Source organism: Crotalus tigris, unplaced genomic scaffold, assembly GCF_016545835.1.
Source record: "Crotalus tigris isolate CLP2741 ecotype Arizona unplaced genomic scaffold, ASM1654583v1 scf7180000019366.124370, whole genome shotgun sequence".
NCBI lineage: Eukaryota > Metazoa > Chordata > Lepidosauria > Squamata > Viperidae > Crotalus > Crotalus tigris.
In genome coordinates this window covers 82888-96710 of record NW_024097502.1, presented here as the reverse complement: position 1 = coordinate 96710, position 13823 = coordinate 82888, and the positions used below count along the sequence as shown (strand labels likewise).

Genomic DNA, 13823 nt, shown 5'->3' with positions numbered 1-13823 from the left:
CCCATGGGCAAAAAAAGGACCACTGTTTCTGACCCACTGAATCAGTTCTGGAGACCTGAATGGGATGATGAGGAAACCCAGGTGGATTTTTGAACGTGTGTTTTCGCTGGGTGGGGATGTCTACGTACCGGCTGGGATCAAATTCTCCTAAGGACTCCATCGCTCCATTCGGATTCAACTCCTGGTACTTATTCCGAGCCTGCAGATAAGCTTGCTCCAAGGCTTCCTGTGCTTCCTTCAGCCTTGTAAACCCCTACCAGGATGGGAAAATTGGAAGTGGAATAAGCGCAGGTACGCCTCGACTTACAGCGGTTCATTTAGCGACTGTTTGAAGTTACAAAAAAAAAGACTTAGGACCGTTTTTTTACACTTAGGGCTGTTGTGGCATCCCCACGATCCAAATCCAGGCGTTTGGCAACCGACTTGTATTTATGACGGTGGCAGGGGTCATGGGTCTCAGTACTGGACTGGAAAAATCAGGACTTAACAACAACAACAACACAACAGTGTTGGAAAGGATCTTGGAGGTCTTGCAGTCCAACCTCTTACTAAAATATTTTGTGCAGAAACAAGGCTGGGCCCAAACCTTCTGTTTGGTAAGCGAGACATTGGTTAAGCAAGTTTTGCCCAGGTTGTGACTTTTCTCACCACAATTGTTGAGGGAATTGTTTGAGTGCGGTTGTTAAGTTAGTGTCAGGGTTGTGAAGTGAATCTGGCATCCCCGTGGCCTTTGCTGGTCATCCTGACCCCAGGATGCTGCAACTGTCACAAAGATGAATCAGTTGCCAAGCGTCTGAATTTGGATCACATGACTCTATGGACGCTGAAAGGGTCATAAGTGTGAAAAACGGTTCTAAATCCCGTTTTCCAGGGCTCTTGTCACTTTCAGTGGTCACTAGACAAGCTGCTGTAAATCAAGGACTATCTTTGGTCACTTAACGGGGGGAGCAAAAATGGCGTACCTTCAGCTGGTCCATGGCTTCCAGCCTATCAGTTTGAATTAAATCCTCCAAGAATTCCATCTAAAAAAACAGGAGAGGGGTGAATCAATCATATCTCATTAATAAGGCATGTAGAACGGTGGTCCTCCTATCTCAGTTTCAAGATGTGGGGCAAGATTAAACAATGATTAAACGAAGGGCAAGAACGAGTGTGCACAAGGCCAAAAACAACTGCAACCCAAAATCCAGTAAATGAATTTAATCTACTTAATGTCAAAATATGCACAACAAATACTCCCCTCTTTTTCTGGCACTGATGATGTTACTCAGCTGGGTAATGAAACAAGAAAACAATCAAGCTCAGAGAGCATCAAGGACCCCACAGTTCAATCCTGGGCTACACATATTCTCCATTATTAGAAGTAAAAAAAAAAAAACTTACCTGGATCTGAAATTTACTTGTTTGGGCAGCTAACAATCGTGTGAGATGATCACCCAAGAAAGGCGTTTTGCTGGAGATAGGATGATCTGCTTCAGAAGAACTGATGACTGTGGAATTGTTCAAGGATGAGTGTTGTACTTGCTGCCTGGGAAAGCCTGCAATTCAAAAAAAAAAAAAACCCAGATAAATCCTGCTTGAAGTTCAGCTCATTTCACCGAGCGTAATACCTTCAGGATGTGATCCTTTATCTGTTGGCAACAATAGAGGAAAGTGGGGCCCTTGGAGCTCTCTGAACTTGGTGGCTTTCTTGCAGATGTTTCACGACCCAGCTAGGTAACATTATCAGAGCTAGAAGAGAGTGGACTTTGTGGAAGAGAGCAGAAGTGGGGAAAGAGGCAGAGGAGGAGGAGGAGGAGGAGTGTAGGGTTCTTGGTGGCTTTCTTGCAGATGTTTCAATACTGAACTAGTTAACATCATCAGTACTGGAAAGTAGTGGACTTGTGAAGGAGAAGAGAAGGAGCCAAAGAGGAGGAGGAGGAGGAGGAAGAGGACGACGACTGTGGGGACCTTGGTGCACTCTGAGTTTGGTTGTTTTCTTGCAGACTGTTTCATGACTCAACTAGGTAACATCATCAGTGCTAGAAGGGAGTGGGCTTTGTGGAGGAGGAGGAGGAGGAGGAGGAGGAGAAGAAGAAGAAGAAGAAGAAGAAGAAGAAGAAGAAGAAGAAGAAGAAGAAGAAGAAGAAGAAGAAGAAGAAGAAGAGGAGGAGGAGGAGGAGGAGGAGGAGGAGGAGGAGGAGGAGGAGGAGGAGGATGGTGTAGGGTCCTTGGTGCTCTCAGAGCGTAGTGGCTTTCTTGCAGACATTGCATAACCCAACTAGGTAACATCATCAGTGCTAGAAGGAAGTGGGTTTTCCTCCCTATTTATATACTACTAGCTCAGTGGAGCTGGGAGCATTCTTTGTAGTTATAGAGAGAAATGGCTTGCTCCGGTGTCTTTGAGGGAGCCTGTTCTGCTTGACAGTCTAGTCTACAGCCCTGGGACTTCCCAGTCATACCGTATCTAGTTACGACTGGTATTGACCATTGGAGAACCAGCCAATGAATGACTCGCCCAGTTTACAGTGGTTGCCTTTACTGGCAATCCCAAGAACCAAGGAGGAAAAGATGCAGATGCCTCAGACCTACCTTCACCACTCATGGACGCTTGGCTGGGCCGCCTTGTGATCTCAGCAGACCTGATTTGAGGGATGCTGAAGGTTACAACTTTGGACCCCTCTGATATTCTCCCCATTTCAGGGGCCGCCTGGCTGGGCTTCGGAGGGTCGCTGTAGAGGCGGACCTGAAAGGCAGAAGCAATGAGAAGAAACATCCCATCTCACCAGAATCTCCAAACAGAAGCAGGCAATGCAGAGGTATCTCATCCAAACCCGGCAAGATATCTACCTGGGATGGTTTAAAATAAATTGATCTCAACCATCCCTGGAAGACTTTGGAAATAAATAATCCAGTTTCTCGACTCGCCAAGACTAGCAACGCAGCAGTAAATTCAGGAAAAAGCCATGTTTGCACTTGCCTTCTTCTATACTTAAAATGAGAGTGGTCATGAAACATAACCTTCGGGTTTTTTCACAGCCTGGAGATTCGCAGAGTAGATCTGTGTCAATAGATTATATTCGTCTGGTTAAGAATACTCAAGACGTTCTCCAGTCAACCTATTCTCCAAAGCAGCTGAAGGCAACCCAAGAAGCAATGGGTGGAAAATAACCAAGGAGAAACTAGGGAGAAATTTCACGACAGTGAGAACAATTAACCAGTGGAACAATTTAACCTCCAGAATTTGTGGGTTCTCCAACACTGGAGGTTTTTAAAGAAGAGATTGGACAACCATTGGTCTGAAATGGTATAGAGCAGTGGTTCTCAACCTTTTGAATGCCACGACCCCCAACGGGTCGTAAGTCGAGGACTACTCAATCGGTCGCAAGTCAAGGACTACTCAACTGGTTCAGGACCATTTGCAGAATGGGACTTTTGGTGGGCTCAGCAGGGCAGAGACAGCCTGGACAATTCCTATTGGCTTTTGAGAGCCAATAGAATTAGACTCTATTCAAGAGAGTCTATTCTATTGGCTTTCAAAAGCCAATCGAATAAAAGGGAGTAGCACAGCTAAGGAAAAGGGGGAAAAAATGGCGGACTGCGTTGTTTGGCGACCCCCGTGAAATGGTCGTTCGACCCCAAATGGGGTCCCGACCCACAGGTTGAGAACCACTGGTATAGAGTCTCCTGCTTGAGCAGGGGGGTGGACTAGAAGACCTCCAAGGTCCCTTCCAGAACTATTATTTCTGATTGATATAGAGTCTTGCCAAGAAGCAGATATGAAATTTAAGGTTTTTAATGGATGGGGTTTCCTGCTTGAGCAGGGGGTTAAATTAGGAGACTTCAAGGTCCCTTCCAGCTCTTGTTATTCTCTTATTCCAGGCAGGGCCAACATCAGAACGATTCTGCTGGGTTTATCTCCATCTCCGTTCGCTCCAGGGCTGAAAATACGGACCTTCTCTTTGCTCCTTTAATTCATGTTTCAATTCCATTTCAAGCCGGAAGCCTGGATTTTATAAAATGGCTGCCATCTTTACCCGCTTTCTCTGGTCCCCGATTGCCATCGTCCTCTGAATATCACGAGGCGGAGGCGAATTCTAAACCGTCTCTCCTTGCTTATGTTCCACCAGCTAGAGCTGGATTTTTGAAACTGCGCCACATCTCTTTAAGCTGAGGCTCCAGTTGCCACAGCCAGCCCTCCTTTCCGTTGCTGAGTTGTCCCCACAAACTAAGCATTGTGACTGTGTAGGAGCATCATGGTGGACAGGGCCTTTCCCCCCCAACCAACAGGGAAAACTTGGTGGAGATTTTTTTTTTCCAGCAAAAGATGGGGAACAGGAGAAGAATTTATAGAAGGATGATTGGGCCAAGGAAGAGCTGTAAAGCTAGTGCTTCTCTCTCTCTCTCTCTTTTTTTTTTTAAAGGGAAAAGAAATCCATTATAAAAAGCAGCCAAAAGACGAGCAAAGACTCTTTTATACATAAATAACATCGGGGACAAGCGATCCTTAAATTAGGACAACCTCTGAGCCCAACCTTTACGATGCTAAGTGAGAAATTGGTCCAGTGAGTTTTACAGATTTTCTTGCCACCTTTGTTAAGTCAATCACTACTTCCATTCATAGTGACAAAAATGGTCACCTAGAATCTTAGATCATTCTACAGGATCTGACTGATTCAAGGAAGAACAGAGTGGGAAGGGACCTTGGAGGTCTTCTAGTCCAACCCCCTGCTCAAGCTAAGTAACAAAGCAACTACACCACACGGTATTCTCGCAAACCTGACCTTCTAACGTCTACCTCTGAGATTCTGGAGGCACAAAACTGAGATGGCGACTCGGTTTGGCCTCAGGACACTGGCATTTGGGGTGTTGAGTGACACAGTACTCCGTTTGGGCTTTTCCTACAAAAATCAGAAGCTGGAAGGGAACTTGAAGGTCCTCTAGTCCAGCCCCCTGCTCAAGCAGGAGCCCCTGTATCCTAAGACTTTTCTTTTAGTGTCACGACTGTTGCTGTGCTTCCGTTTTGGGGCTGCTGTGCTGTGGTTTTCAGAAAATGCTGCTGGGACCCACAGGAAGGGGAAAGAATCTGTCACAATTCTGAGACGCAGGAAGTTGACGAGCAGAGGACAGCCAGTTGCGAATGTGTTCTTCGGGGCAATGTTCTCAAATTCTCCCCCTCCTCCTCCTCTTTGCACTTCCTGTTCAAGACGAAACTGCCTGAGTCATTTTAATAAAGAAACAGCGGCGCTTGCTTCCCCCCTTGAAAAGCACAATTCTCTTTTCTTCTTTCTCAACCGCCCTCGGAACTAAAGACTTCCTCACGACGTGTTTGCAGAACTGTAGAGCTGAAGACAGCCTTTAAAGCTAGCCAGATCTGATTTTATTTGCAGACCCTTGGAGGGGTTTCTAACAGCAAGGATTTGTGACTCACAATTATCTTCTAAAAGTGGCAACAACAACCGTGGATCCAGCCTAACCTGAATTCTACCTCTGAAATGAAGTAAATCTGAGATTTAAAAAAAAAAAACACACACAAATGAATCGGAAGTAATGGTTTTGTGATCTTCTGGAGAATTTTGTGATGTTGAATAGGATGAGAGATGGGGCAAATTGATTCCGAGTAATCTAACCTGGGAACTAGGAACTTTGAGGACCAAGCTGGGTTGCGGATCCTGAGACCCGCAATCCAGCTGAGAGATAAACCCAGAATTTTCTCGCTCCAGCTGAAATAAAAACCCAGAGCTAAGATAGAAAGCCAGAATTCATGGCTTTAAACTTGGAAAAGCCACATTTCCACTTGTCCCCAGCCACTATGATCCTGATAGATCCAGGACATGATAATTGTTGATCAGAGATGAATGGGAAGGTACTAAACTTTCTGGATGGTCCAACTCTGATCATGCAACTTATATCCTCTAATATCCTTCTGTCGGAGCCATATGGAATCAGCATGGTCTTCTCCAAGCAGCAGGCACCATGAAGTCCTACGTACAAAACCTCAGCTCTACCGTCAGCTACTACCTCTTCCCCAAGCAGGTACTATGTCATAAGGTGTTCCATTTGGAGTATCTGGCACCCACAAAGGATCCGGGGCAAAAGTTACAGAAAGGACTTTGATAATAGGACCATTCCTTATCATCTTATACCTTGGCACTCAGCCGCAATCGGTCGATGGTGTTCTCAGCTTCGGCGTACTTGGTTAGAAGTTTGTGATAGTCTTCCTAAAAAATGATGAAGAGAACGTGATATTTCATTTAGAGGCCCCTTCTGGCATAGGAAGAGTTTTGCGTACAGTAAACTTAGTATGTTATATATATATATATATAAAAGGCAGCTATTACAGATATGATGAACGGTGTTGTTTGAAGGCAACAAGCTAGTCTTACCAATGGATTCAATTCTAATACAACGGCAAAGAGAAGCACCGCTAAAAACACATTCACATCCATCAAAACATAACCCTAGAATCCCATCGTTGGAGATGCTCCGATTGTACCTTTTCTTTTCTTTTCTTTTTTTTTTTAAAAAAGGACAAGTTTCCAGGGATTCAAATCGCAGAAAATAATACTCTCTGGAGTTCATTTGCAACTCCACGGTAATTCCAGATGGAGCCTCTGTATGAAAAGTAGGAGTTTGCGCCTATGGATGAATCAGAATGCTAGAAGCCAAGGACTGAATGGCTACGAAGGGTGCTTTAACCTTGAAGCATGTACACACAAAGGGGGGGGGACGACGACACAAAGAGGGACAAATCTGCATAATGTGTGCAGGTTGTGACCTCTTGGCTCGCTTAGATTGATGGAGACCTAGGCAGTGTGCATTAAAAGCTTGCTTTGGGCTATTAGCCTAGTTTCTTTGATGGCTTCGAAGCCAGGGCTCCCACATGAATGATCACACCTCCACACCAGCAAGAATAATAATAATAATAATAATAAATTGTTTTTGTTGTTAGTTGCAAAGTCGTGTCCGACCCATCGCGACCCCATGGACAACATCCCTCCAGGCCTTCCTGTCCTCTACCATCTTCTGGAGTCCATTGAAGCTCACGCCTCCTGCTTCAGTGACTCCATCCAGCCACCTCATTCTCTGTCGTCCCCTTCTTCTATTGCCCTCAATCTTTCCCAGCATTAGGCTCTTCTCCAGTGAGTACTTCCTTCTCATTATGTATTTATTATTGCTTTTGGGAACCCATGGGCAGTACCAAAAAGCAATAATAAATACATTTCTGCAAATTGAAAACCTCTATGCCAGACAGAAGTGTTTTCTCTCCCTAATGCTTGTGTGCTAAATGGGAGAAATTTTCTCCGGAGCCCACAGAGATAGTTTTTGACTTACAACAGTTCGTTCAGTAACTATTCAAAGATACAACGGCACTGAAATAAGGGGCTCATGACCATTTTAAGTCAAAAGATTATCTGTATTCAGGGAGAGAGTTTTTGCAAAGCATACAGGAAGATGCTACCTGAAGCTGATGCACCAGCTCAGTCGCCTGTCTGGGGGACTTCAGTTCCTCAGGAATAACGGAGACGGCCGGCGTGGGACATTTTTGAGGAGATCCTTCAGTGCTGCTCAACAAGACTTCTCGGACAATCTCAGCAGGAGACTTAAAGATCACCAGCTTCCTAACCTCCTTCCTACTAGCTGGAGAAGTCTTTCCTTGGGGTGGATGGTAGCTTTCACGATCCTTGGGGAACCTGACCCGGGGTTCCACTTTGGATAGATCTGGTAAGGGGTAGTTGAGCTGTCCTCGGCCGTATTGTGTGATGTCCCTTGCTCCAGAGTTTGATTGAGTCTCTCGATCCAGTTCTTTTAAAGCAAGATGTCCAGATTTCTTCTGAGGGGTCCTCCGTTGAGGGCTCAGAGACCTGGACTGCCTTGGACCTCTAGACAACAGCCCATGGGGTACATCTGTTTCCAGCTTCCGTGTTCGTTTCTCCAGTTGGCCACCAACTCGCCTTTGGGACATCTGTGTTGTCTTTCTCGAATCCAAAAGTCTTTCCTCAGTGTTGTTCAAAGCAAGCTGAGCTATCTCAGCTGGAGGTTCCTCCTCAGGAGATCGTTCCAAGTTCTCCATCCATGACAATTCTGGACAAGTCTCGGCATCAATGCTGGGACAATTTTGAAGATCTTCCAGAGATTGGAAGTCTAAGAGTCGCTGAGAAATTTCTAGAGAACTGTGTCCATGACTTTCCAGGCTTCTTCCTGACTCCAAGGAAAACTTTCGATCTTCAAGGAAGTCCAGACTGTCCCCAGGCAGACTCCGAGGTTCAATCTCCAGTTGGATGCAGATTGGAGAAGGACCACAAGGAGAAGGGCTGAGATTGGAGCTCTCAGATAGTTCATCTACATTATCGGAGGTAAAGCTGCATTTATACAAAGCGAGAGGGTCTTGCAGGATCTCAGGACTGGGACTGAAGTCTGAGACATACTGGTCCTCAAAAGAGAGCTCAGGATGAACATCCTCCTGGCTGCCAAACTCCCATGTCCCTCTTGGCTTCTCAGGTTCTGTGCTGCCTACTTCATACATCACATCTGGTTGCAAGTAGGACCTCAGGCCAAGATCCTTGGCACTTCCTTCATCCTCTAAACATGGGAAGGAGATAACATTAGAAGATCTATCTCACATTGCCCTAATTATCAACCCATTCCACTCCAAATTCCTTCTGTGTCCAACCATCCCAATAAAGAATTCTATTCTATTCTATTCTATTCTATTCTATTCTATTCTATTCTATTCTATTCTATTCTATTCTATTCTATTCTATTCTATTCTATTCTATTCTATTCTATTCTATTCTATTCTATTCTACTCTACTTTACTCTACTCTATATTCTATTCTATTCTATTCTATTCTATTCTATTCTATTCTATTCTATTCTATTCTATTCTATCCTATCCTATCCTATTCTATTCTACTCTACTCTATATTCTGTTGTATTCTATTCTATATTCTATTCTATTCTATTCTATTCTACTCTACTTTACTCTACTCTATATTCTGTTGTATTCTATTCTATATTCTATTCTATTCTATTCTATTCTATTCTATTCCATTCCATTCCATATTCTATTCTATTCTATTCTATTCTATTCTATTCTATTCTATTCTATTCTATTCTATTCTATTCTACTCTACTCTACTCTACTCTACTCTACTCTACTCTACTCTACTCTACTCTACTCTACTCTACTCTACTCTATTCTATTCTATTCTATTCTATTCTATTCTATTCTATTCTATTCCATTCCATTCCATTCCATTCTATTGGCACATCTAGCATCTAACATCTTGTGCTTTGGTATTTCAGGGTCTGGCCGAAAATATACCCAAGCTATCTAGGAGTTGGAAAAGCCAAAGAGAGACAGAATTTTAAAAGATGTTAAAAAAAAAAAATTAAGGATTGCATCCAGTTTTTGTTCTAGCTGCACCCAGTGCTTCCTTAAGATGCACCAGTGACAAGGGGGCTCTCCAGAACATCTGCTCTCAACCACTGAAAGCCCGATCAGTTACCTTCCCTGAATGCACAAAAGCTCCACTCCAGTTCAGATATTACTCCAAATAACCTTACCAGAGATTTGGGTCCCTAATTTCCTCTGCTACTCACCAGGCAGGAGACCTGAAGTGTTGACATCACGTTCAAGATCTTGAAGTTCACCGAGATCAAAACCTTGTTCGCCTTCTTCCAAAAGTTCCCCCAAAAGTTCTTCATCTTCCAGGATCTCCTGGGAAGAAGACAAGGTCCAGCAGTCCAAATTCCCTGGCAGGCTGCTTTCTCCAAGGTGAAGGTCTCCATCCCTTCTCCCCTCAACTTCAACACCTTCTTCTGACTCCTCCTTCTCCTTGTAGGGCTGCTCTCCAAAGCCATGGCTTCCTCTCCCAGCCATTCCTGCATTCCCAGGAAGGGAAGCTAAGGGCGTGAACGGTTGTGGGATAACTTCCTTAATGCAAAACAAGTAAAATAAGCAAGACCATTCATTGGGGCCTTTTCATCAGAGTTTCTGCAAAGACCCGGAGGATAAACCTGGAAGAAGATAGGTCATGTGGAGGCTTCATTGAAGGCTTCCATCCAAAGGAGAGTGAGGGAACAAATAACAGCCCAGAAAAATGGTCTCAGAGAAGGTCCAAAGTGGCATGGTTTATCCATAGGCTGCTAATTCAATACGAAGATGGACGCCTTTGACGTTCTCAGTTGGGGTGGACAATGTGCAATTCTCAGTGTATCTTTCATGGATCTTCTGCAGGCTCTCAATCAGGAAAGGGTCACCTGGAGAGAGAAAGAGAGAGAGAGAGAGAGAGAGAGAGAGAGAGAGAGAGAGAGAGAGAGAGAGAGAGAGAGAGAGAGAGAGAGAATTGAGAAAGAGAGAAGAAAGTAAAAAAGAAGTGTCCCTTTGACCAGTCCACCTTATGCTTTAATCCTATCACTACCTCAAGTGTTTATTCCCAACAGAATTCGACTTCCAAGTGTGTTAAAAGCTCCAGAAGGTATTAGAAGCCTAATCTTGAATTAAACTACTTAAAGCGAAGACACGAATATTCAGAGAGTGGAACCTTCTATATTTGAAACCAGCCCAGGAGTTAGCTTAGTTCTGGGAAGTCCCTCCTTTCCCCCCTCCAGCTCTTCTTTCTGTGCAGCTGGAGATGCACAGATGTTGTTTCAGGCAGTGCCATTTACCACACAAACACAAAAGTGGCAGCAAAAAAACCCCCAACCCTACGCCACCACATTTGTCCCGGCAGAATGACTGCATTGATTCTGTAGCTAAGAAAGAAATGAGGTCTCCCCCCCAGCTGATTCCCCAGAAGAAAATTAATGCTTCTGAAAGCAAGCTTTAATAATCACTTTCCTTCTTTCTTGTCCAGTTTAATGAAAAGGAGGATTAGGGGTGTTCCAACATTTGAGGGGCGGCCATAAAGAAGAGGGGGGTCAAGCTATTCTCCAAAGCCCCTAAAGGCAGGAAAAGAAGCAACGGATGGAAACTTATCAAGGAGAGAAGCAACCTAGAACTAAAGAGAAACTTCCTGACAGTGAGAATAATTCATCAGTGGAACAGCTTTTCTCCAGAAATTATGGGTGCTCCAACACTGGAGGTTGTCAAGAAGAGATTGGACGAGTCATTTATCTGAAATAGTGTAGGGTCTCTTCTTGAGCAGGGGGTTGGACTAGAAGACCTCCAAGGTCCCCTCCAATGTGGTTATTCTGTTTCTATTTGATAGCCTCCAGATTTTTTTTCTAATTTCCTCTCTCTCCTCCTCCTCTGAGGTTTCTTATACCTATCCTGCCCAAATTTCAGAAGCCCAAAATGAATTCAAGTGCACACATGGGGAAAGCACATGAAAACCATCTCTCTCTCTCTCTCTCTCTCTCTCTCTGTGTGTGTGTGTCTTTCTTCTCTTTCTCTCTTCTCTCTTTGTTTCTCTTTCTTTGTTTTTCTCTCTGTGTCTTTCTCTCTTCTCTCTCTCTGTCTGTCTTCTCTCTCTCTCTCTTTCTGTTTCTCTCTCTGTGTGTGCCTTTCTCTCTTCTCTCTTTCTCACTGTCTTTCTTCTCTCTTTCTGTTTCTCTCTCCTCTCTGTTTCTCTGTGTCTCTGTTTCTCAGAGAGAGAGAGAAAGGAGAGAGAGAGAGAGAGAGAGAGAGAGAGAGAGAGAGAAAAGAGAGAGAGAGAGAGGGAGGGAGGGAGGGAGGGAGGGAGGGAGGGAGGAGTTTCTTTGCTCCTATTTTATCCTTGCTGGTCAAACGTTGGATCACTGCCTGGAGCAGATCCAATCCGATGCGCGGAATCCTTCTGTATCCTCCACACAGCATCCAGGGCCTTTGCTGAATTACCAAGGCAACCCCAAAATAAAATAAAATAAAATCCAAGCATGCGCTCTGCACAGTCCTTGAGTTACTGACTGGAGCTCACTGGACACTTCAAATGACAGCCACCGATTTCAGACAGGGAGTCCAGGGTGGGGAAAAAAAACCAATCTAGGGGAAAAAATCTATCTAGGTCGCCCCCAGGAGTGGAAAACGACACAATCCCTCCACTGTGTGCCACAGTGGTCCCCATTTCTGCAAACTGCCTTACAGAATCTGCAAGTAGCTCCGATTACAGTTCCGTGATGATGCAAAACATATTTTATTTTTACTAAGGTTCCACCCTCAGAAAGCGTCCAAAATTCCTTGCTTTCCGCCGTGTCCATTCCATTTTGACCATTCGATTTGACAGCTGCGTTTGAGCCTGCCAAACACGGCGGATAGATTTTTTTTTTTTTTTTTTTGCAAACGCCTCTGCCCTATCATAAGACCTAAATGATTATTATTTTAATAAGAATAATAATAAAGAACGTTGCAATGGTTGTGAAGTTGAATTCCTTATGAAGTTATGGTTTGGTAGAAGAGTCCTGGGGTCTTGGCACCAAGCTTGAAAAGATGTGGCTTTTTTGACAGAGGAAGAACAGCCCAGCCGTAGAGCCATTAAAAGCTGGTAGCCTCTCTCATGGAGACAAAACCTTGAGATATCAAACTGAGGTCACACCAGATGCCTCCTGGCTTGCTCATGCTTTTCTCACACAATGTTTTGTTTGAGGAAAGGGTTGTCCCACACACAGTTCTGGAGGTAATCTAATCCAGGGACTGGATGGGACTCATGGAGATCACCTAAACTTTTCCCAAGGCGGGATGTTCTTCTGTTGCTCACGTGCTCCTAATGTTTAGCCCGTGAGTCTAAATCTTAGAAGCTGAGGTGTAGAAAGAAAAGGAACTCTCCGATTTAAGAGGTCCTAGACCAGTGGTTCTCAACCTTTCTAATGCCGTGACCCCATAATACAGTTCCCCATGTTGTGGTGACCCCCAAGTGGGTGTGGCCACCAATAAGAGGGAGTAGGACAGCTAGGGAAAAGGGAAAAAAATGGCGGACAGCGTGGTTTGGCGACCCCCGTGAAATGGTCATTCGACCCCAAATGGGGTCCCGACCCACAGGTTGAGAACCACTGCCTAGAGACCTAAGTTTGCTTATTTTGAAAGCATCTCTTGCAAAGATTAATAGAGATTTGAATTGAGCTACTAGCATTATCTGATGTAGGTTTACTTGATTGCATTATGGCAGGAAACGCAAACAGGAAGGGTAAGTGATAGAAATATGTGCAACTGAGACAGTTTTACACACACACACACACACACACAGAAACAGAGAGAGAGAAGAAAGACAGAGAGAGAGAGACAGAGAGAGACACAGAGAGAGAGAGAGAGAGAGAGAGATAGAGAGAGAGAGAGAGAGAGAGAATTGTGTGCAGCAAGGATAAAATCTTATTCAGTGGAACATTCTAAAACAATTTGCAATTGAGGTAGAAAACCACAAACTCTTTAACATGGAAAAAATAAACGTGTCAATTGCCACAAACTTTTTGTACACCATCAATTCTACTCTAAACCAGGTCACAGAAACAAAACACAGGGTGTCGGACAGACAAGATCCAAGACAGAAGACCTATAGCCTGAACAGTCAGACATGAAGTGCGAAGAGGAAGCTCAGAAAACCAAGTGTCGCCACACACTAAAAGCAGAATTGCCAAAGACTGTGATGGAGAAATAGGCCATCGGGGAAGCAAAAAAAGAAGCCTAACCGCAGAGGAGTGAGAAATACAGCAGCCAAATTGCAAAGCTAAAGAATTTCTTGCAAGCGGCAAAAGAAGCTTGGAGCAGCCCTGCAGAGGACCATTTATTTGGTGCAAAGTCTCCCAGCAACTCAGTCTCAAAATCCACTTTGAGCATCAGATGTTAACATCATGTTATAGACATCCTGATTCACTCAGAGATGAGACTCTGGCTGTAGAAATGTTGAAGCTGAGGCTTCCTTCCAGAC

At 44.4% G+C, this 13823-nt stretch overlaps 1 protein-coding gene across 4 annotated transcripts in view; it reads right to left on the bottom strand.

Moving 5' to 3' along the window:
* The window catches only part of AKNA (AT-hook transcription factor), a 34279-nt gene that overhangs the window by 15453 nt on the left and 5003 nt on the right, over positions 1-13823 (bottom strand). For 2 of the 4 annotated variants that reach the window (XM_039362207.1, XM_039362205.1), the window contains 7 exons: positions 9586-10245; positions 7442-8562; positions 6126-6200; positions 2572-2725; positions 1384-1538; positions 963-1022; positions 129-253 (listed from right to left, as the gene is read on the bottom strand). In XM_039362207.1, the coding sequence (XP_039218141.1) occupies positions 129-253; positions 963-1022; positions 1384-1538; positions 2572-2725; positions 6126-6200; positions 7442-8562; positions 9586-9865 (1970 nt within the window). In that variant the 5' untranslated portion in view covers positions 9866-10245. Of the gene's footprint in view, positions 1-128; positions 254-962; positions 1023-1383; positions 1539-2571; positions 2726-4016; positions 6103-6125; positions 6201-7441; positions 8563-9585; positions 10246-13049; positions 13109-13823 lie in introns of those variants that run through there. The other 2 variants (XM_039362206.1, XM_039362208.1) reach the window with 2 other exon arrangements.